General features: G+C 37.9%; 1 protein-coding gene across 3 annotated transcripts in view; it reads right to left on the bottom strand.

Annotated features, from left to right (window-relative positions):
• The window catches only part of nap1l1 (nucleosome assembly protein 1-like 1), a 113,695-nt gene that overhangs the window by 69,517 nt on the left and 20,071 nt on the right, over positions 1-24,107 (bottom strand). For all 3 annotated transcript variants that reach the window (XM_039761897.1, XM_039761895.1, XM_039761896.1), the window contains exon 2: positions 13,532-13,570. In XM_039761897.1, coding sequence (XP_039617831.1) covers positions 13,532-13,548 — 17 coding nt within the window. In that variant the 5' untranslated portion in view covers positions 13,549-13,570. The remainder of the gene's footprint in view (positions 1-13,531; positions 13,571-24,107) is intronic.

Here is a 24,107-nt window from a genome sequence, read left to right as displayed (position 1 = left end):
TGGTTTTACCGGAATGAAGAGCCAATGCAAACAGGAAGCTGGGACAGGATGAAGCCTTATCTTGTGTGGTGTTCACGTGGCAGCAGCATGACTGAGAAACTGTATTCTTACTAGGCGAAATGAATGCATAATTTAACCACCACTTATCTACTATTTAACAGTTGTTTGTGTACATTGCAATAATCCCACAGCTCTATCAAAAGCAATGATTTTTTTTGTTCTTAAATACCAAAAGGTGTCTTTTGAATAAAGTTTATGCAGTCTGCTCTCTTTCATTAGTGAAATGTGATTTGAACATGTATTTGACAAGGTGAGCAGTGCATTACAACTAAGTGAATCTAATTTTATCAAAGACTAGCAGAATATCCGCGCTTTGCAGATATAGAGAGATAGAGATATATATCTCTATCTCTATCTATCTCTATCTATATATCTCTATCTCTATCTATATATCTCTATCTCTATCTATATATCTCTATCTCTATCTATATATCTCTATCTCTATCTCTATATCTCTATCTATATAGGTCCTTCTCAAAAAATTAGCATATTGTGATAAAGTTCATTATTTTCTGTAATGTACTGATAAACATTAGACTTTCATATATTTTAGATTCATTACACACAACTGAAGTAGTTCAAGCCTTTTATTGTTTTAATATTGATGATTTTGGCATACAGCTCAGGAAAACCCAAAATTCCTATCTCAAAAAATTAGCATATCATGAAAAGGTTCTCTAAACGAGCTATTAACCTAATCATCTGAATCAACTAATTAACTAAACACCTGCAAAATATTCCTGAGGCTTTTAAAAACTCCCAGCCTGGTTCATTACTCAAAACCGCAATCATGGGTAAGACTGCCGACCTGACTGCTGTCCAGAAGGCCATCGACACCCTCAAGCAAGAGGGTAAGAGACAAATTTCTGAACAAATAGGCTGTTCCCAGAGTGTTGTATCAAGGCACCTCAGTGGGAAGTCTGTGGTAAGGAAAAAGTGTGGCAGAAAACGCTGCACAATGAGAAGAGGTGACCGGACCCTGAGGAAGACTGTGGAGAAGGACCGATTCCAGACCTTGGGTGACCTGCGGAAGCAGTAGACCGAGTCTGGAGTAGAAACATCCAGAGCCACCGTGTACAGGTGTGTGCAGGAAATGGGCTACAGGTGCCGCATTCCCCAGGTCGAGCCACTTCTGAACCAGAAACAGCGGCAGAAGCGCCTGACCTGGGCTACAGAGAAGCAGCACTGGACTGTTGCTCAGTGGTCCAAAGTACTTTTTTCAGATGAAAGCACATTTTGCATGTCATTCGGAAATCAAGGTGCCAGAGTCTGGAGGAAGACTGGGGAGAGGGAAATGCCAAAATGCCTTAAGTCCAGTGTCAAGTACCCACAGTCAGTGATGGTCTGGGGTGCCATGTCAGCTGCTGGTGTTGGTCCACTGTGTTTTATCAAGGGCAGGGTCAATGCAGCTAGCTATCAGGAGATTTTGGAGCACTTCATGCTTCCATCTGCTGAAAAGCTTTATGGAGATGAAGATTTCATTTTTCAGCACGACCTGGCACCTGCTCAGTGCCAAAACCACTGGTAAATGGTTTACTGACCATGGTATTACTGTGCTCAATTGGCCTGCCAACTCTCCTGACCTGAACCCCATAGAGAATCTGTGGGATATTGTGAAGAGAAAGTTGAGACACAAGACCCAACACTCTGGATGAGCTTAAGGCCGCTATCGAAGCATCCTGGGCCTCCATAACACCTCAGCAGTGCCACAGGCTGATTGCCTCCATGCCACGCCGCATTGAATCAGTCATTTCTGCAAAAGGATTCCCGACCAAGTATTGAGTGCATAACTGAACATAATTATTTGAAGGTTGACTTTTTTTGTATTAAAAACACTTTTCTTTTATTGGTCGGATGAAATATGCTAATTTTTTGAGATAGGAATTTTGGGTTTTCATGAGCTGTATGCCAAAATCATCAATATTAAAATAAAAGGCTTGAACTACTTCAGTTGTGTGTAATCAATCTAAAATATATTAAAGTCTAGTGTTTATCAGTACATTACAGAAAATGAACTTTATCACAATATGCTAATTTGTTGAGAAGTCTCTCTTTCTCTCTCTCTAGCAGCGGAGAAGTAAAAAGAAAAGTAAACATGTTAATAACGCAACACGATTGACAATGTAATTGTTTTGTCTTTGTCATGAGTGTTACATACACACACACACAATGGGGTGCCAAACAGGCAAATAAATTGATTTTGTTAATATATAAAGTTGGCGTCAGAATACATAAAGTCAAAACTTGAATATATAAAATCACTGTTGGAATATATGAAGTCAAAACTTGAATATATAAAGTCAACGCTGGAATATATATAGGTCAAAACCAAAATACATTGGTGTAAAAAACTATTTGCCCCCTTCCTGATTTCTTATTCTTTTGCAAGTTTGTCACACAAAATGTTTCTGATCATCAAACACATTTAACCATTAGTCAAATATAACACAAGTAAACACAAAATGCAGTTTTTAAATGGTTATTATTATTTAGGGAGAAGAAAAATCCAAACCTACATTGCCCTGTGTGAAAAAGTAATTGCCCCCTTGTTAAATAACCTAACTGTGGTGTATCACACCGGAGTTCAATTTCCGTAGACATTTTAAATTTTCAATTTCAGAAACATTTTCAACTCACTCTTGAATATATAAAGTGAAAGTCAAAATCAATTGATTGAAACGACTCTGAACTGAACTAAGTTAACAAAAACGTATTCAGAAAAATAAATTTAAAAAACACTATTCGGTTAATGTTTTGAAAATAATGAATGTGCCCTGCCCAGGATTGGTTCCTGCCTTGCGCCCAGTGTTGGCTGGGATTGTCTCCAGCAGACCCCCCGTGACCCTGTGGTCGGATTCAACGTGGTGGGAAATGGATGGATATTCCAGCGCTGACTTTGTATATTCCGACGCTGACTTTATATATTGAAGTTTTGACTTTATATATTCCAGCGCTTACTTTATATATTACGAAATATTCCAACGCCGTCTTTATATACTCAGGTTTTGACTTTATATATTCCGACAGTGACTTTATATAATCAAGTTTTGACTTTATATATTCGCGAATGACTTTATATATACACACAAGTTTTGACTTTATATAGTTAAATGTAGTCATCATTGCATAACTTTCTTTACCATAGAAATTTAAAGACTAAATTCAACTTCCATTCCTAACAAAGATATTTCTGGCGACTAAATAGAAGCTACTTACATCCAAATTCGAGCTATTGAGCTGTCGCCTGCCTGCCTGAATAAATCACCCTCGCTTCGCTGTTACTTTTTTACCATTCATTTAATCATGGCTAGTGGCGGAAAAATTATAAAATGGAAGGAGGATTACACGGAGTATGGCTTTACCAAAACAATTATTGATGGCGAATCGATTATTCATAAAGCATCAAATTGGTGATCTGTTTTTCTGTGTTAACCTCATATTTTTTCATACTTCTTCTCAAACCAAAAATGAATCAGGAAGCGCTGATCAACGTAATCTGTGTAGCTTCCAGTTCTGACCATTACGTGTAGAATTTCGAAATGAGACCTGCCCAACTTTTGTAAGTAAGCTATTAGGAATGAGCCTGCCAAATTTCAGCCTTCTACCTACATGGGAAGTTGGAGAGTGAATGAGTGAGTGAGTGAGTGGGCATCAGTCAGTCCTTTGCCTTTTATTAGTATAGATATCACATTCATCAAGTCATATACAATGAAAGGCTCATCATAACTGAATAGCAGAGAGGTTTATAGCAGGCATGTCAAACACACGACCCGCAACAGAAATCTGTGCGGCCCGCATGACGAATCCTAGTTGGCACTAAACTTGTACAAAATGATTATCATCATTTGTGATTGAATCATTCTGCATCTTCGGCGTTACTTATTGACTTTTCTTACTTCTGACAAAGTGTGTTTTCCCATGGCATTACGATACCGGAAACATCTGCTAGTACAGTCACGAACCATGACCAAAATTAATGAGCCGCGACGTTGCAACTGAAGTGCTAGGCTGCTGCAGCAGCCTGGCGCAGGGGCGGTTTTAGGAATGCGCAAACTGTGCACCTGCACAGGGCTGCCAAACCAATACATATTGAATATAAAACAAAGAGAAAACAACGACACAGCCGACGGCAATGTGGATGAAAAACATTGCGTTTCTTGTTAATTAGTACGCTGTATTTACTAATGTCGCTAAAGTCGGAGCAGCAAGCTATATGCAGTATTATAACATTCTACCGTAATGACAATATCATGGGCCACCACTTGGTTTTCAAGTTATGGACACGCGGATATAGAAGCAGGTCACGAGCACAAGGCGGCTATGCAGTTTCCGCAACGGACATGGTCATCCGCCGTGCACAAGATACCATATCGATATTGGCGGGCGAAGCCACCGATTCTTTCTCTGCCCAGGGCCGCCACAAGCCTAGAGCCACCCCTGCATAGGCTACACTACTGGCTGGGCTGCTGAGACAGGCCACTGGGCAGAACTGACCATCACGAGTAGTAATAGCTCGCATATTTTCATGCTTTTTTACTCTAGGTTTATGTCATTTTGTGCTAGTATTGTAACGAACAGTTAGTGCAGACTATTGCTGAAAATCTAAAGTGGATGCGAGAAGTTGGTGAGTTGTTTAACAAAGTTAACGAGTTTGTAAAATTAGTGCAAGTCAGCGGGCTTTTTGCATATTGGCTTATTTTACAATATAAACTTTGAAGTAAACTTAGTAAAGTAAAATTTGATTTTTGTAAGATTTGTTTTCCAACTTGAACTACTGAGCAATGAATTCAGTGATCGTTTACGTGATTTCAGTTCAAACAAACAGGACTTTGCGCTGTTCGCTTACAACGCTGAGAATGCGCCTGAGAATATCCAAATGGAATTGATTGAACTGCAGTCAGATTCTATTCTGATGGCAAAATACAACAAAGTTGGTGTGCAAGGCTTGTATGCTTACCTGCCACCCTAGGTTATCATACATTTTTCTTTAATATTTATGTCACTATATCTGGACAATACTGTTATAAGTTTCATTCACATTTGCATACTAAGTTTGGCACACAGGGGCTCAGCATTTAGAATTGCTAGCCAAGCATAGACTAGATAGCCAAAGACAAGAGGATTGTATAGTCAGCTTAAACAGCACAGTATTTCTGTCCTCTGTCAGTACAAAATCTTCTTTCCTTGTTGGGAGAATGAGAACCGGCATGTAGGCATTATGTTATTTCTATATTTTGCGGAGGAGGAGTTCAGTCCCTACCGGCCCTTGTTTGGAGACAGAGAAGATCAGCAAGTGAAGCAGACAGTATTAAAAGGCTTGGACAATAGCCAAACCCTTCGAAGCAAGTGTCGGACCTTCATCCAAAAACCCTCTCAGCGTGGAGACAAAAAAATGGCAGACTGCATAGAGCCAGACTCCCACCTGGATAAAAGTCTTTATCATATGCTTCCTGTCAGTAACCGCGTCAACATAAGCTAAAGTATATTTTTCTCTTGCGATTTATACCGCCGTAATCACAATGGGAGGGATAATCACCTTTTCTGTCATATTACTATTGTTTAGTTACTTAATGTACTGCAATTTCAAAAGAACACATTTCCGGAGAGCTAATGCCTCTTAAGGAAACACCCTCGTATGTGCAGATCCGTAAGTTGGCATCGAGAGTACTGTCTATGTTTGGAAGCACACACCTTTGTGAGCAATTGTTTTCATTAATGAAAGCTACCAAAACCCCACATCGTTCAAGACTTGCTGTCGAGCACCTTTCATCCTTCAAAAGTTGCAGCTGCACAAGATTTTAAGCCTGATATTGAAAAACTGGTTACTAATAAGAGATGCCAAGTGTCGGGACAAAAGAAATGGATCTCACACTGTAAGACTCCTATATAAGCAATGAATATAATATAAAGACCTAGCTAAGACTCTAATTGTACGCTGTTGTACAGAGATTGCATGGAAATAAATTGCTTTTCTTTAAACTTTAAGTGTTACATTTTTTAAAAAATTATCAGTATTGGAAAGAAAGCTACAGTAACTTCGTAGAATAGTATAACAGTATTTGTTACAGTGCGGTCCGCTGACACACATATGGCTGTCGAAGCGGTCCACCAACGGTAGAGACTTTGACATGCCTGGTTTAGAGCATTCCAATGAAGTACATTTCTACTATTGGTCATTAATATTACACACCACAGCTGTGCTTAAAAGGCAGCAACATTTTTGTGTTGCAGCTCATATTTATGCACCCTTACTCACAGGTACGCTAGTGTATGGGGATTGTTTGGTTATTGCAACAAGACTCTGAAGTTTGAATTAGGTAAATATATTCTTCAAAAAGAGAACACACGGTTGAGGAACTCTTACTGATATGGAATAGGAGGACTGAGTCAGACCGATCACAGTTTTGATTCTACTGAGAACCAACAGTTTGCTGAAGGACTTGATGGTACACTTCATTTGAGGGACTCTGCTCTGTTGAGCCCTTGAGCAAGGCCCTTAACCTGCAATTGCTGAGCGCTTCGAGTTGTGAGAAAAGCACTACATAAATGCAAAGAATTATTATTTAAATATGAGAATTTTCAAATTGTATGGCAAAATTTGTTGTTTAGGTTGAATGGACACTATTTTGGCCTCTCTGTGAACAGTTTAGGTGTACTGTATATACACATGTGAATTGCTTTGGGGCCTTGCCCTGGGCTATGATGAAAGACATTGCCTCCACCCTGGAAGGAGCTGGTATGAAAGTGAATGTACATAATTTATTCTAGATGAGAAATGCAACACAAAATAAATAAACTTATGGGAACATAACAGAAGGCCAAAAAAAAGTGAATTGAGCACAAATTCCAATGTGCACACTTTTTTTTTAATTATTATTTACTTTATTTTAGAGACTGAACCTATCTAAACTTAATCTAAACTTGGTACAAAAGTACAAGTGACAGATTGGGGGCACAAAAGAAAATCTATTCCAGAGTTGTACATTACATAAGAATATTTTATGATGCATTTTAAAAATTGTGTTATACTGCCTACTATTGAGCAATTTGTAGCTCCTTTGTTATATAGGCAGAACAGTACCAGTTTATTTTTTGGATGTTATTTAGCTCCGGTTAGCAGAGCTCCGAATAAAATGCAGCTCTATTGTGGAGCTTACTGCTGTGTTTGTAGTCAATGTTTAGACCTATAAATATCTGGGAGTGCAGCTAGATGACAAATTGGACTGGACTGCCAATACTGATGCTCTATGTAGGAAAGTTCAGAGCAGACTATACTTTCTGAGAAGGTTGGCATCCTTCAACATCTGCAGTAAGATGATGCAGATGTTCTACCAGACGGTTGCGGCGAGTGCCCTCTTCTACGCGGTGGTGTGCTGGGGTGGCAGCATAAGGATGAAAGACGCCTCACGCCTGGATAAACTTGTTAAGAAGGCAGGCTCTATTGTAGGAGTAAAGTTGGACAGTTTAACATCTGTGGCAGAGCGACGGGCATTAAGCAAACTCCTGTCAATCATGAATCCACTGCATCCACTGAACAGCAGGCAGAGGAGTAGCTTCAGTGACAGACTTTTGTCACTGTCCTGCTCCACTGACAGACTGAGGAGATCGTTCCTCCCCCACACTATGTGACTTTTCAATTCCACCCGTGGGAGTAAATGCTAACATTTTTTTTTTTTCATTTTTTCATTTTTATTACTATTTAATTTAATATTGTTTCTTTGTATCAGTATACTGCTGCTGGATTATGTGAATTTCCCCTTGGGATTAAAAAAAAGTATCTACCTACATTCCCATGTGCCAATGTTAGATGCACAGAGGGAGCTTTATCTCAGCATTAGATCACTTCAAGACAAGCATCCAGAGGTTCTTTACACGATTACAGGAGACTTCAATTAAGTTAAATTGACAGATACTTCACCATAGCTTTAGCAACATTCAATTGTGCCACCTGAGGGGTGAACACACTCAACACAAACAGGAAGGAGACATAAAACCACACCCCGCGCTATTCTTGGGGTCTCTGACCATATTTTGATTATAGTTGCATACTGCTGTTTAAGTTCAGGAAGCCAATACAAAAGTCCATAACTGTGTGATCAACTGATGCTGCCCCTAACCTTCAGGACTGTTTTGAATGCTCTGACTGGCATATGTTTAAAGAAGCAGCAACAAATGGGGGGAGTTGTGGAACTGGAGGAATATGTGCCAACAGTTACAAGCTATATCACATCACACCTTGCCTAAAGGGGCCCGAGTTGCCCCCAAAGCTAACATATTGTAATATTTTTAGTTAGCCAATAAAAAATGTGTCATTGTGATTGGCTTTTCTCTAAGCTATATCACTAAATGCTTTGAGGAGGTTACTGTCGCTAGGACAAAATCGCCACACATCACAACCAGAAATCCTGAAAGAATGCAGAGGTCCGTTCATTACTAACAGTATGGAATTCCAATTTCATCTCTGGAGATGTAGCCACACTCAGGGAAACTGGTGGTGGGAACAAAAAGGGTAAAAAACCTACACTCTTAAGGTAAAAGTCTGCTTTTAAAAAAAAAAAAAAAAACTGGAAAATGTGAAAAGGCATTAAGAGCATCACAGATTAGAACAGCCAAGAGACAGACTCATTCCTATCTGATGCTCTAATATTTTCTAAACTTGTTTCTGGAAATTGAATGCTTTAACTACCACAAGACTGACCCCTTATTCAGATGAGCTGCCCCTCACCATGTCTGCAGCAAATGTAAAGAGGTCCATGTTTAAGGTTAACTCCCATAAAGCTGCAGGTCTGGATAAGACCCAGGCAGGTTAATTAGGTATTGAGGTTTCAATGTAGGACTGCACACATTCATTGATGGCATGCACATATTATATGGTCCAGTACACTTGCAGTCTATGACTCATTTAAAAAGGAGCAAGGTTTTCTTGCAATAATCATGAAACCAACGTATGTACAGGCTTGTAAATCATGGATTACTACTACAGTATTTTATTATACTGGTAGTTTTGTTACTTTGGCTCATCTTTTCTAGGTAAAGTAAACATTTTGGGCTCATTAACAGTTAAAAAAAGTAAAAATGGGTTTGCTAACCTGTTTACCTGCAAATTTAAAAAAAATACAAAAATCATCTTTTGAAAGAGAAGCAGCACATAGAATAAAGTATACACAGGTAGTCCCCAGGCTAAAGACATCCGGCCAACGACTTACGAACGGGACCACAGATGCGCCTCAGTAACTGTCGCTCCATCTTCGGCCTGGGGACACGTGGTGGCTGGACGGGGGTTTTTTAGGGGTGTGGGCGATTTTGCTGCTGGCGCAGTGTAGTGTCCCTCGGGCGGCTCCCATTGGCAAGCAGTTTCATTGCCTGCCCACTACATATGGCTGCCCAGTTCGTTCTCGGTTGGTGGCTGGCAATGCTGCAAGCGGTGACCCGCTTGTGGCTGAACGGTGGGGAGGGGGTAAGCATTGTAGTGTGCCTTGGATGACTGCCTATTGAATGGGGGCGATTCACTACCCGCCTTTGGCCGCACCGTGTTCATTCGCAGTGGGCGGACGCTGCAGGAAGCATACTGTAGTGGAGGCAACTGTGAGGTGGGCTGGTGAGGAACCGCCCATCGATGCACCCATTCATTCTTAAAAGCAAGTCTGCTTGTACGGTTATGTACATAGCAGGAAGTTGTCTCTAGTCAGTACTTCAGACATATTGACGACTGGTGCCTTCCTGCTATGATAGCATGCCCAGAGCTGTGCAGAAGAGCTCATCTTTATCTTTTTTCTTCACCCTTCAACAATGTCTCTGAAAAAAAATCTGATGCAAGTGCTGGTGATACAGTAAACAGAAAAACTATCACCAGTGAAAATAAAGTAGAAATAATAAAAAGGTCAGAGAGAGGTGAAACTCCACTCATTGGCAGAGCACTTGGTCACAGTTGGTCAACATTAGTATTTATTAAAATTTATGTACCTGTTCCGACTTGCATACAAAATCAACTTAAGTACAAACCTACAGTCCATCTTTTCAAATGGGGTGCCCTCATGAGAAACACTACTTACATAATCGCCACATTTCTTCCCATTTTGACTCCTTAACAAGTAATTACCTGTACGAGTGGCCAAAGTATATATTTAAAAAATAAATAAATAAATAAAATCCACCACAAAAGTCTTATAATTCTAAACCCATAAACTCTCATCCCAGCATCAATGCTGGGAAGGCCGATAAAAATAAAATCTATGTTTCTGCAAAAGTCAACTCTAGGACTTTGATCTTACAACAGAGAGGCTCAAGACAAACCTTCAATTCAGCCAGCTGAAAGCCATTTTGGCAATTCTTCCATGAAACAAGAACATGAACACATTTAAGTGTAGGGAAGATTTACAGACGGGAAACAAACTAGAAGTTGCACGGTTGAGCGAGTTCCTCATTTTCACTTAACACGTACATCTTATAGGTCACTTCTACAAGTGTAAAAAATACAAAACTTCTAAAATCTAAATTAAATGCACAACCATATGCAAGCCCACAGCCATCTACTTATTTGGAGTAGAATCAATCTACCGTCTCTGGACTGAAACTAGGTTTAACTGATGCAACAGTTTCCAATTATAAGCACACAGCTGGGGGTTAGGAGGAGAGAAAGAGCGGGCGTCTCATCTGCAGTTATCTTTTACAGAGCTACATGTCTAAGCACCACGTGAACCAAATGCATGAAGGAAATAATTTGATTCTACATTACACAGTGGTGGGAAATTTTATTCACAAGATAATCTTCAATTGAAATATCAGAATGCTTGGATGAGCTTTATTTAATAAACAAAATCTGTAAGCAAAAGCCAACACAACAATAAACTTCTGGCAAAAGTGGAAATTAAATTAAAGGTTAAAGCGATGTTATGTACTACCTTAATTTAAAAGACAAAATGTCAACAAAGTTCAGAAGCAATGTCTCCATGACCGAACTGTGAACTTTGTGAGTTACAATGTCAAAGGTCTCAAATCATGAATTAAGGAGAAAAAGTATTCTCCTACCTAACAGGTCTAAATGCCAAGATAGTTTTTATAACAGGAGGCTTGGTTAATAATAAAGAATCTGTTTCAGCTGCAAAGAGACACTGGACTAGCCATATATTCCAGTTTGGCAATACAAAGAAAAATTAGAGGTGAGGGAATCTCAATACATAGAACAATTTAATTTGCACTATCAGATGTAACATCTGATCCTGTAGGGCAATATGTGATGGCGTTGGGTAATTTAATTGAAGTGATTTTAATAAATATCTACATGCTCAATGTGGATGATAGACTTCATCCAAAATGTACTTGCTCTAAAGCCTAATGTGAACATTTATAAAAATTATAATGGACAGAGATTAATTGTATTTTAAATCCAGACCTGAATAGGTCCTCCAGCTACAGAGGCAATAACACAGCACTGCAAAAACAATTAGTTTGTAATAGATTATAACTCAGACCCATGGAGATTTCTAAATCCAAACTTTGAGCATATCCCTTCTTCTCACTAGTACATTACTGTTAACTGAGAATATATTTCTTTACAGATATTTTACCCACGATCAAATCTTGCAAGTACAATGCTATTGTTATTTTGGTACATACTCCTCTGATCATGGACTTCAAAACACTTCGCCCCACATACTCATCTTGCAGCTGACAACTGTATAGAATTTATATCCAAGCAAACCGATTACTTTTTAGAAAAATTAATCTTCTGAGGTCTCTGCAGAAATACTTTGGGGAAACTCTGAAGGTATTTTTAAGACCGATTGTTTCATTCATTTTCCACAAAAATAAATTGGATACCAAGAAAGTGTCCAAGTTAGTCACTAAAATTACCAGAATTGTTCAAGAACATGTCAGGTCTCAAAAATAGGCAATTTATAGAAAAGGACAGACATGGCAATCAGAATTCAACCTCTTAACACAATAAACCAAATAACTCATTTTTAAAAATCGCAACATTACTATGAACACAGAGAGAAGGTAAAGGAGATCTTAGCTCAACAAATCCACAAGCTGAAAGTTTACAATGCAATATCAGTAATTACCAACACAAATGGAGAAATCATTGACCATATAAATATAATTCCATCCTCAAACTTTAACATTAGTCTTTTCTAAGAAAAATAACTTATTACAATGTGCATAATACAGACCAATCTCACTTCTGAACAACGATGTTAAGATACTCTCCAAAGTTCCAGCTATAAGGATTGAGATAGTACTTCACAATAAAAGTAATATCACAAGACCAAACTGGATTTATTAAAAGGAAGACACTTGGCTTCAAATCTGACACCCGTTTAATGTAATATTCCCCCATAAGGTCCAACACCCCTGCAATTTTATCCTTGTATGTTGAAAGACCATCTAGTATGGCTGAATGGGACTACCTATTCACCACATTGCACAAATTTGGCTTTGGCCCAAACATAAGTGTATGGATCAAGCTAATATATACCAGTCCAGAAGCTTCAGTTAGTATTAACATTTCAGACTACTTCAAACGAACAGGACACTAGACAAAGATACTCCCTATCACCACGTCTTGTTGCAATCAAAACTGAGCCATTCCTGTTCATTTAAAAAATGCATCTGTGATAAAGGGGATTATAAGAGACGGACCTTAACAGAAAATATCACTATGTGCAGATAATATGGTACTGTATGTATCAGACACACAAATCTGTACCAGCAGTCCTAACAGCACTAGGAGAATTTCAAAAGATATCTAGACTCAAAATTAATGTAATCAAATTGGGGTGTCTCTGATAGCACACATCAGATTTGACACCTTCACTTTTATCAGCACAGATCAAATACCCAGGGTTAAACGTCACAATTTAAAGGTCTTTTACAACAAAACTTTGCTGTCTGCATGGAAAAATATAGGATGTGCATAGTCTACCCCTCATCTGACTTTGGCAGGGAGAATCAACACATGAATATCCTTCAAGTATTCCCATATACTGTACTACATCATTTAAGAAATTGGATTCAAATCATAATTTGAAATTCAAAACATCCATGCACCCAAAGGGCTGACCCTACTAAAACCTAAAGCAGAAGTTGGCATGGCACTGCCCAATTTTCAATTACAAGGTGGCAAATATACAAGCTATAAAAACCTGGACATGGATACAAATTGGTAAACACCCACAAGTTTGGTGCACAATAGAAATAAAAGCCTGCATTAGTTCTTTATAACACACTTTAAAATACAAAAGTTATTGTCAAAATACTAAGAACCCAATTGTCCTTCATTCACTCAGAATATGAAACCAATGTAGAAAACATTTCATAGATAATGTCTTTGCATACTACAAACAATTACACTTCTAAATTTAAAGCTTCCCAAACAATTTTTCCACTATTTCCGGAGCCATGCTCAATTCACTAGACACTATCTAAAATTCCAGGCTAACCAATTAGATAAGTCAAATTAGGCACTTACTTGTCAATATCTGCCATCCTTTTCTGATCTTGGGAATTCCTAAAACACAGAAAGTATAAAAGATTACTTGTATGTTTAAATTTAATTTCAAACTGTAACACTTTGGAAATAACTATTGTAATGCGGTCTAAGAATCACATGACAGAAGAGCCATAAGCAGCTACACAAGTACTTACTAAAAAATGTATACACAAAGACAACTTCCCCTCACAAATTAATACAGTGAGCCAAATACCAAAAAATATACACCCACACACAGTAGTGATCATAGAGCTCACTAACAAGTGCATTTACTATTTTTTTTTTTAAGATAATATTCATGTCTCCCTCCCTAAAGATTACAACTAGTTTAAACTTCAACACTTAAACTAATTTTAACAAAAGGTAACTGTAACCAGAGCTGAAGCTCACAAAGTAATCAAGTGTCAATGTTTTTAAAAAACCACTAGCTTTAGCAAAAAACTAAAAGCAGAAAAATCTTTCATGCAGCTGTGACAAACTACATACTGTAAATGAAGGTTAGATTAGGGTTAATAGAGGTTTTATTTACCCCAAAAGGGTAAAGGTGTGCTGGTGCACTTCATACAGATGTGCTGTATGCACTTTAATCCAAAGGAGCACATATTTTAGATTCCAAACTATTTAAATATACCTTATTAAAAGGGCTCCCAATAATGCCTCTAACCTATTCTATCATATCTAAGGTTTGAAAGTTACAAATCCCTGAACACATTGGATTAAAATTCAGATATGTGTCCAGGATTGGACCCCTCCCCCCTCACAATAGACTTAACTAAGATTAATATGGCCAAATCAATTCAAGCGTTCTTCAGGTATTTAAAATTTATAGATATTATGGTGTTTATTTAGAGCTATATTATAAAAACCTAAAAATCAGCCCACTAAAAAAAGTCCCCCTCTAACAAATTTGGATCACATAAAATGTGGACTTCCCGGTCTCATTCTAAATTCATCCACCTTAAACTTAAGTTAGTGAATTCCATAAAAATGAAAGACCCTAAACAGGAGTATTATTTTTGTTAAAACTCGGTGCCCCCATACTATTCTAGGTTCAGGCACCCTGTCTCATACTTAACCCCAAGGACCATTTAATTAAACTGCCCACCCCCACCCACTTTAAAGTTTAGTCCTAGGGGTGAGGGGCAGGTCAGTCCAAAATCAGGACCTCCCCTAAATGCCAAGTAACCACAAACAAAATCTTAAGATTAGGCACCCCTTATCAGATTTAAGATTAGGAAGGGTGCTTCAAAGAGACAGAAGCCAACCTTCACTGATGGAGGCCACCATGCCAAGTCTAAAAAAAGAAATGCCTCCAAACAGTCTTACAATAGGCAAAGACACCAAAAAAAAAAACCTTCAAGTAAATGTCAACGGGATTAGGGGAAGAGGTACCCAAGAAAACTTCATACAGAAACAGAAAAAAAAGACACACCTTGGCCAGGTTTGCAACCCAGAACCATGGAGCTAGAAGGCCAGAAGTGCTAAAAGTAGATTATCTGGACTTCTATGTACCAATATAACTAGATTTAGCTTAATACTTTAATACTGACAATTGTATTGTTACACAGATTGCTTACTTACTTTATACTTGATATTACAGTAATATAGAATAAGATATACATCAACATTATTTTAATTGACTTGAGTGTCAGTATGTCAAGTGTTTGACTAAATTTATTGTGTTAGTCCCCTATGAGGCTCGATTGATAAAAGCCTGAGTGAACCAAATGTAGGTTGTAGAATCAGTACAATGAAACTGTAGTTTTAAAAATGTTAAAAATTGATGCATATTATTTTGCACACTAGATCAACCAAAACCTATTCCCATCAGCATATTAAACTCTGTAAAACATGTAATGAAGCAATTTTCTAGAAATTACTAAATGGTTTGCGGAGCTTCATTTGTTTTTACTGTGGTTTAGCTGTATCAAAAATGGGCATGTCAGAGAGGATATGATTGAAGGTTGTGCTGGATGATATAAAAAGGTTGGTTGTGTCTCATTACAGACAAAACAGAGAAAGTGATTTGAGGTAACTGGCTAACCTAGCTAAACCTGGATAAAGAATTAAATCAGTAATGATAACTTCTATATTAAGTATGTTTCAGCTGGGTCTAGTGATTTGAGTTATTGTGTATACAGACACCTGAAAAAACTTATTTTCATTGGTAGTATTGCTATAACCTAGTATATACATTTTGTAAAAAATACTTAGTGTCTTTCATAACAATGATTTCACTGGACACTTACGCCATACCATTGGTCTGCTTTCTGCAATACCTGCATGTCAATGTAAAATGTTCAGTCTTCTGCCGAGAGTTAACAATGTCATTAAGGTAATACCATTTTTTTTATGTTCACTTACAAAGAAAATCAATGAGTAATGGGGAAAACGGTAAAATATATTGTAATCTAATTAGAATAAATGCCTAACAGAAATAAAATGTAGCAATTCAATTCCATTGTTAAAAATTTAAACAGGGGGTTGGGGGGGGGGAAAACCACAGACACACACACAGAGCACCCACATGGTACAGCCCAAATATACTGCAGTATGGCCAAACAGAACAAGATATTCAGATTTACTTAGCACAAGTAAACTGAGGAGGTCTAACAAAACGACAGCAAACAGATGATAAATTCGCAAATTTTATATTGCCATACATTTATTTAATGTTTCAAAAGTTAATGTGCACTAAAATTACTCTTACCCAACCAACATCACCTTATCAGCCTCATAAAATGGCTTTTCAAAAACCAGATTAAGTAGTCTGCTGCAAAGTACATGGTGTAGAAAATGTAAAAGAAATTTACAAGTAGAAAAATAAGTCACAAAACCATTAACAGGTGATGTACAGCAAGTTGGTAAGTCAGCACACCACACAGACTGCTAGAATGACCAGTTATGAAAACCTAGCCCTGTTACAAATGCAGCACCAGTGTGGCTTCTGCTCAAAGCTTCACTGTCATGTTCAAATAGGTTTATCTGGAGGATACTGGTCTCCTCCCACTAAACCCATCAAACATGTACATCTGAATTTAGAACATTTCAATGTATTTAAGCTCTGAATATTCAAAATTGGAGTTTTATTTCACTTCACTCCATTTCCTGTAAATAAAGGCCACATATTACTTGGGTTGGAGGGCAACTCTGTGCAGCAAGTGCAATCACATTTTTGCCTGTCAACTAAAACTATAGCCATTAACAACGCAAGAACAAGAGAACAGTTCACACTATGCTCCAAAATGAATCACGTGCAGTAGTGGATTTGGACAGAAACCAACAACTGCATTCAGTTGCTCTCTTTGTGAAATATGCACAAACCTGTAGAATTCCATTGATATAAAAGGCTGGAACAATTTTAGAGAAGTACTATGAAGCTACATCTAAACAAAAATGCTGTGTACAGTTAGTGTTGTACAAGTTAGTGATTACAACAGTCTGTTTTGTTAAAGGTTTAGTAAGTGGTGCACCCAAACTAAACCAAAAACAACAGATGTGTACACCTGACCAACTGAGAATTAAGAGAAAAAAAAATAAGAATTGGGACATTGTTTGGTCAATGAGGTGTGAATGTCTAGACTGTTGATGAGAAAGTCCATGCCAAACTCATGTCTGACTGCAAGGAGAGAAATTACTTGGGAATGCACACGACGCAAATTGAGGAAAAGCAGCAAAAGAAAAGGACTGTGTGAAGCATCTACCATAATGGAGTAAGCATTTATGAAATGCTGCAGTAACAGTAACTGTGTTACATTATAAAAACCATGCACCATTAACAGGATTTGGTTATGTTAGCTATGTTTTAAATGACTGTTCTAATCTTTAAGCATTGCGGCTTAATATCAGAGATGACTTAAATGAATCTCTGAACAGAAACAGTAAAACCCACTAGTTACCTATACTCGCTCAAAAATGCTACCCACAGTCCTGTTATATTCAACAGTCACTCAGCAAACACTACAAAAATAAAACTAAATGGTTTGCAGAGCTTCATTTGTTATTACTGAGGTTTAGATATATCAAATAATGTGCACAAAACACTCCACAAAAAGCATATTAAATGTTGATTGTTTAAAAAATGCTAGGATAAAGTTAATTTCATATTTAATATCAAGGGTACAGAACATTAAAACTCTTAATTGCCTGCTTTTCAACACACGAAACTGTCATTCTCTGGCATTGCAATTCTTGCTATGTGGGTTGTACAAAAATTTAACACTTAATGGGCAAATAGTAGTCTAAGCCTTCAAGACCCATCCAATTCACTGATGTATGAAGAGAACTAAAATGTCCAGAAACTTTGCCTTCAATGCAACATTGTTGCAACTACCTTTGGAACAGTCTAGAAACTATGCCTCCAACCAATACAAACTAAAAGGAGGAAAACATTAAACCTGGCTAAGCACCTGAAAGGTAAACACCCATATTTTGTAAGAGAGAGTCTCAAATCTTATTAACCACCAGCAAGAAATGTCATTCAAGTGTTCTTATTCAGAAATAACATTTTTTGGCATTACTTGCGCTTAAAATGACTACTATTACTTTATGCACAACTATGAGACATTAGGCCTATTAAATCTATGCTACAAAAAGGGTGGAGCATAAAGATCTCCCACATTTCAAGGGAGAATTATGAGGGCTGTAGTGGGGTATGTCAGGGTCTACTGTTTTCAGTACACATCATGGAGTTGGACATGTGAACATCGGTGGCTTTGTTGTTCAAGCATATTATGAGAACCACCGTTCTGTGTTAGTGATGCAGAAAGCATTCCGTACACGCTTCATGCTCAGTTGAAATGCATCTGCACCACATCAGAAAACTATTTTGCTATGGATTTCTAACCTTCAGCCAACTTGGTACACAATAAAAAGAAAAATCACCTGGCAGACCTAGGACAGAACAGGTGTGGTTTCAACAGGATGGGGCCAGAGCTCACACAGCACAACGTTCACCCGGAGGGTTGCAGGAAATGTTACCTGAGCATTTGATCACTTTAAGGGGATTCATGGGGCGGCCGGGACAGTCAACAGATTTAAGCCAATGTGACTTTTTCGTTTGGGACACCTAAAGGAAAAAGGTTTTCAAAAATCATCCCCCATCTCTGGAGGATTTGAAGGAAAGGATCACACAGGATATCAACACCATTCTACTCGAGATGACCCAGAGTGATGGAGAACTTCCAGGAATGTCTTCAGCAATGTATTGCCAATGACTGCCACCATTTGTCTGATATGATTTTTAAAACCCATTAAAACAAAACTGTTTATGTACTTTCATAATTATATACAAATATTTTTAGATCGCTTCGTTCATTTTTTTTTTTTATACCTCTTCAAAATGAGGGAAAACTTTATGCCCCACCCTTTACATTTAATAAGGCAATGTGCCAAATTATGTTGGCCAACAGCTTGAAGCATCCTTGTCCATTAATCAAGTTTCAAACACAGCAACACTGTAGGTAGCCATTTAAACAGATTTTTAAAGACTATGATAGATTGTCACCTTGTTAGTAAATTAACTGTTTGCACTCAGGATTTATAAAAAGGTAGTGAGGCTTTGGTCAGACCTTGGTGTAAATTTCAAGTAAACTGCCTTAAAGTAATCAGCACAAACAATTTTCTCAGAATCCAAGCTATATCATAAAACCTAAAATTACCCAAAGTAAAACGTGAGAAAATAGTTTAAAAATTCTGATGTGTTCTATTCCGAAACTCTGCTAAACAAGCATTGCGATTGCACACCACAGTCATTACTGTGATAGTACATCAGTTAGTAGGGGTTCTTATTTGGACCCGTGTTTTTTACTGCACTTCTACAGTTCTGCATAAAGCACAATATTTCACTTTATGTTAGTTCTTTAAGTAAAGAATGCAAATGTTACTTGAAGGCTGTATGCTATTGTTAAAAACTTTGTTGGTCTTTCGACTGCTCCCGTTAGGGGTTGTCACAGTGGATCATCTTCTTCCATATCTTTGTCCTCTGCATCTTGTTCTTTTACACCCATCACCTGCATGTCCTCTCTCACCACATCCATAAACCTTCTCTTAGGCCTTCCTCTTTACCTGGCAGTTCTATGCTTAACATCCTCCTGGCCAATATACTCGGCATCTCTCCTCTGAACAAGTCCAAACCAACAGAATTTGGCCTTTCTGACTGTCTCCCAACCTGAGCTGACCCTCTAACGTACTCATTTCTAATCCTCTCTTATCCTAGTCACACCCAGTGCAAATCTTAAGATCTAACTCTGCCACATCCTGCTCTGTCTCCTGCTTTCTGGTCAATGCCACTGTCTCCAACCCATAGAACATAGCTGGTCCCATTACCATCCTTTAGACCCTCCCTTTCACCCAGTTACCTGTCTGTCACCAAAAAAAAAACCCACACCCCCCCAACCACACATTTGAACAAACCATCATCTAGGGATCTACACAAGCAGTTCCTCACACTTTCTTTACCTATACACCAGGCAGTGAATGTGTGAATAAGGTAGCTCAGGAACAACAGTAATGACAAAATCTGCCAGTTTACAGACAGGAATATTTCTCTGAAAACCAAGAAATTTCACATCCCCTGTAGCCTGCTGAGCCCTGGGCTCATGCAGAAGTCTAGCCATCACGCTGCTGCTTATTCCTACAAAAAGGGGTGCACAGCAGCCTTAGCAACCCCTTCCCATATCTATGTCCTTGACCATTCTCTTATGTGTCACTGTATTTACTTTTCAAATGAAGGTTTAATTGCAGTCAGTCCATAATACATACTTTAAAGAAATTAAAAAATTACATGTCCCAATGATGCCACAAATTGCTAGCAGTCGGTGTATCAAACAACAAGGAGCAAAACTAAATATGAATTCACTAAACAATCCAAGTAAATTTCTGGAATGTTTTTAGCCTTCAGCTTAACCAAGTTTAGGCTAGTTTCTTCCAACGCATGGTTTAAACGAAGGGCACCGCATGCAGTCCGACTCCTGTGACACAGATGCACAGTTTCACTGAACAGTCAAATTCTGCAGCGCCATGCTCCAATCAAGACCAACTGTAACAGGAAGCTAACATTATGTGCATGTAAGCTTTTTAAAAATATTTATGAATTCACATATTTTCAATGTAAGAAATTGGGCACAGTTAAAAGGAGTAATTTTACAAAGACACGGACAACGATAGGAAAGTTTGCTTAGCAAATAAGTGTGCAGAAAATGTGTATTAAAAATTGATTTGTGAAGGATACCCATAATCCCCCACCAAATTTCAAGCCTGAAAACGAGGTTCAGGATTTGTGTACACAGTTGACAGACTCAAATGTTAACCTAGCACCCAGTCACCAAATCAAAATATTTGGGCTGGCAAAGCAGAAACCTAGCATTTTTTTTTTTTTTTTTAAAAACAAAGTTACTGCTCCATAACAGAAGTACAGATTAGGTCATTCAGCACAGATTAAAGTGAATTGATAACCCTCGATACCCTCCTCCCTTTATAAAGGAACAATGTACAAGTAGTTATCAATTCAACTTTATGGCCGCAATCTACCATTTTCACAACCAACTACTTAATTCGGTTTTTAAAAGCAAGAAATGGTCTAGTTTAAGGAATACTTTACTGCAAATGCTATTCTTCATTTTACACAGCACATGTATTGCATGTAATACCATGCTAAAAAATGTATTTTACACCAGCTGGAAATTCCATTGTTCTACTTTTGACTTTTAAAAGCAAACCAGACATTGCATTAAGGAGGCAAGGTGATATACAAGCTTTTATAATTAGTGCCAAAATGTTAGTCACTGTAAAACATACTGAATTTAATACACGATAGTTGATACAACTTAATTTTCATAAACTTGTTAATAACACTGATCTTAAGTAAATTAATGTCCTTTAGCTGAATTAACTTAAGTATGTTAACACTTTGGCAGTGTTTGGGGGGATTTCAGTCCACTTTACACAAGGTTTCCACCCCCCCCCATACACTGTACTCTTACTCTTGGTTTGGTAGCTGATTGAGTTATAATAATCGTATAATAGAAATCATCAAGTAGTTTGTGTTTTTGATGTACAGTATGAGTTATTGTAATAAATTGAAATGTAACCCATTTTAGAAAAATTAAATATTGTCTCAATGAATAAAAAAAAAGAAAGTAATAAATTACGGTGAAGTAAATCAGAATTTATTTAAAAAGCTCGGGCATACGCAGAGAACTGCTCAACTATACTTGGCGCGTTTTACGGCAGTCATTTTGTAGACAAGTTTAGATGCAGCCAGATGTCATCTGAGCAGTTTTGCTCGTTGTTGTCAGCATACTGGTGACTGTGGTACTTGGCACACTAATTTGGCGAGTACCTTTTTCATCCTTTTTCACACTGTTTTACGTTTGTTAATGAGCGCCAGTCTTTTGTGCTTGCATGGGAGAGAACTTGTGCTAAACTCTGCCACAGCCTTTGTCCATTATCACAGAAAGTCAGTTGCTTTCAGTTGGATCCCTGATAACGTGCATGCGTGTCGCACACATTCAGCGTCCACTGTCGACATCATGCTAAGTAGCGCATGTTGAACATGACCTGCTTTAGTAACATGGAACATGATTCTCAAATATTGTGGCAAACCGCGTTATCTAATCTAATCATACTCCTTTGTGTAATTATTTTTAAAGGACAGTTTGTATAAGTAACAGACAAAATAGTTAAATTTACTAAAGTGTTAAATTAGACTGATAGTTTAATATAAACGTTGGAATTACCAGAACTATTATATGCAAAAGCAAATGTATGATATGTAATTGATTTTATTTAAAGTGGTTTTTAAAAGCTAACTAGCTGGAGTGGATATGTAGTGCAACAGTTAACAGTCAATGTTTGAATTCATGGAAATGATTGGGTACAAATCTAGAGAGGTTTGAAGGACAGGATGTAAAACTGTATTTTAGGAAGAATAGCTTGCATAATGTTTGTCTTAGTTTGTTCCATTGTAAATTGGACTAAAATGATCTCTTTGACCGGTTCACTACACAGATCAAAAACCTTACAATGCAGTGGGCCTGTAAGTATTGGCACATTCAGTGCTGAAAGAGGCTACTTATTAAAGCATTACCACTTAAAACATTTGTGCTACACTCGATTATCTCCACTTCCATGTCTTTATCAGGAATGCCTTTGCACATTTAAATCTTTAAAATGGCCTTAAGGTACACCTATCAACTTGGCATACACAAAAGGAAATTAGGAAAGTTTGTGGAACAGTATTTCATTGCCAGATGTGCGACTTTGAAGAGCCCTGCATTGAAGCAGAATTCTCTCATTTGTGAAGACATTTGAAGCTTAAGCAAAATGTTACCTGTCCATACAAAGACTAACTTTCACAGTAGTGTTTATTCCACCTTTAATGCTTACAAAAGAGCATCAGTTGCACCAAAACATGCCATTCAAACCTGAGATCATTTCTGAGATTATATACATGAACATCCATCCCCTAATCTGAATACAGTCAACCCTCGTTTATCGCGGTTAATTCATCCCAGACTCTGCTGCGATAAATGAATTTCCGCGAAGTAGGATTCTTTATTTATAAATCGAATATTTTCACAGTTAGAGCATGTTTACGACCTTCTAAATACATTTTCTAACATTAGAGCCCTCTAGACATAAAAGAGCACCCTTTAGTCAAATGTTTAAACATTGCTCCATGACAAGACGGAGATGACAGTTCTGTCTCAATTAAAAGAATGCAAACATATCTTCATCTTCAGACACAGATGAGAGAGAGAGAGAGAGAGATCGATCGATCAATCGGGCTTTTAAGTATGCAAGGCACCGCCAGACTGCAGCTACAAGGAAGGCAGCAACGTGAAGGTATTCTTTCAGCTTTTTTAGAGGAGCATCCGTAACCTCTAGGCAAACTAACTCTGTTCACACCCCTCCGTCAAGAGCAGAGAATGTCAGAGAGAGACAAGCAAACAATCAAAAAATCAATATGTGCTGTTTGGGCTTTCAAGTATGCGAAGCACATCATATATAATTGAGGAGTTTTATTGAATACGCAATACGTGCTCTGATTGAGTAGCTTCTCAGCCATCTTGCAATAGCATCCCTGGTTTGAAATCAACTGGGCAAAGCAACTGAGGAAGCATGTACCATAAATTAAAAGACCCATTGTCCGCAGAAATCCGCGAACCAGCAAAAAATCCATGATATATATTTAGATATGCTTACATTTAAAATCCACGATAGAGTGAAGCCGCGAAAGTCTAAGCGCGATATAGCAAGGGATCACTGTATTGAACAAGAAGCTGGCTGCTCAGAGCCTGATGGTGAGTTGGAGGTGACAGTTCTCTGAAAGCATGGAGCACTTGGATAATCAGTTGGAACATAATGTGGCTGCTCTTTCTTAAAAATGATATCTATTCTCAACATTCCTGAAACTGTGCTCCAAGAGGTCATGGAGCAGATCAAATAAAATATTCTGTCACAACCATTGATGTCCTCTACAGGAAGATCACTGTCCAATGCAAGAAAGTGAACATCATACATTAAAAGAATTTGTTGTAATGCCCATCAAGTT

This window comes from Polypterus senegalus, chromosome 8 (genome assembly GCF_016835505.1).
Source record: "Polypterus senegalus isolate Bchr_013 chromosome 8, ASM1683550v1, whole genome shotgun sequence".
NCBI classification, from domain to species: Eukaryota; Metazoa; Chordata; class Cladistia; order Polypteriformes; family Polypteridae; genus Polypterus; species Polypterus senegalus.
The sequence above is the reverse complement of the archived record's forward strand: the minus strand, read 5'-3'. Positions and strand labels throughout refer to the sequence as shown.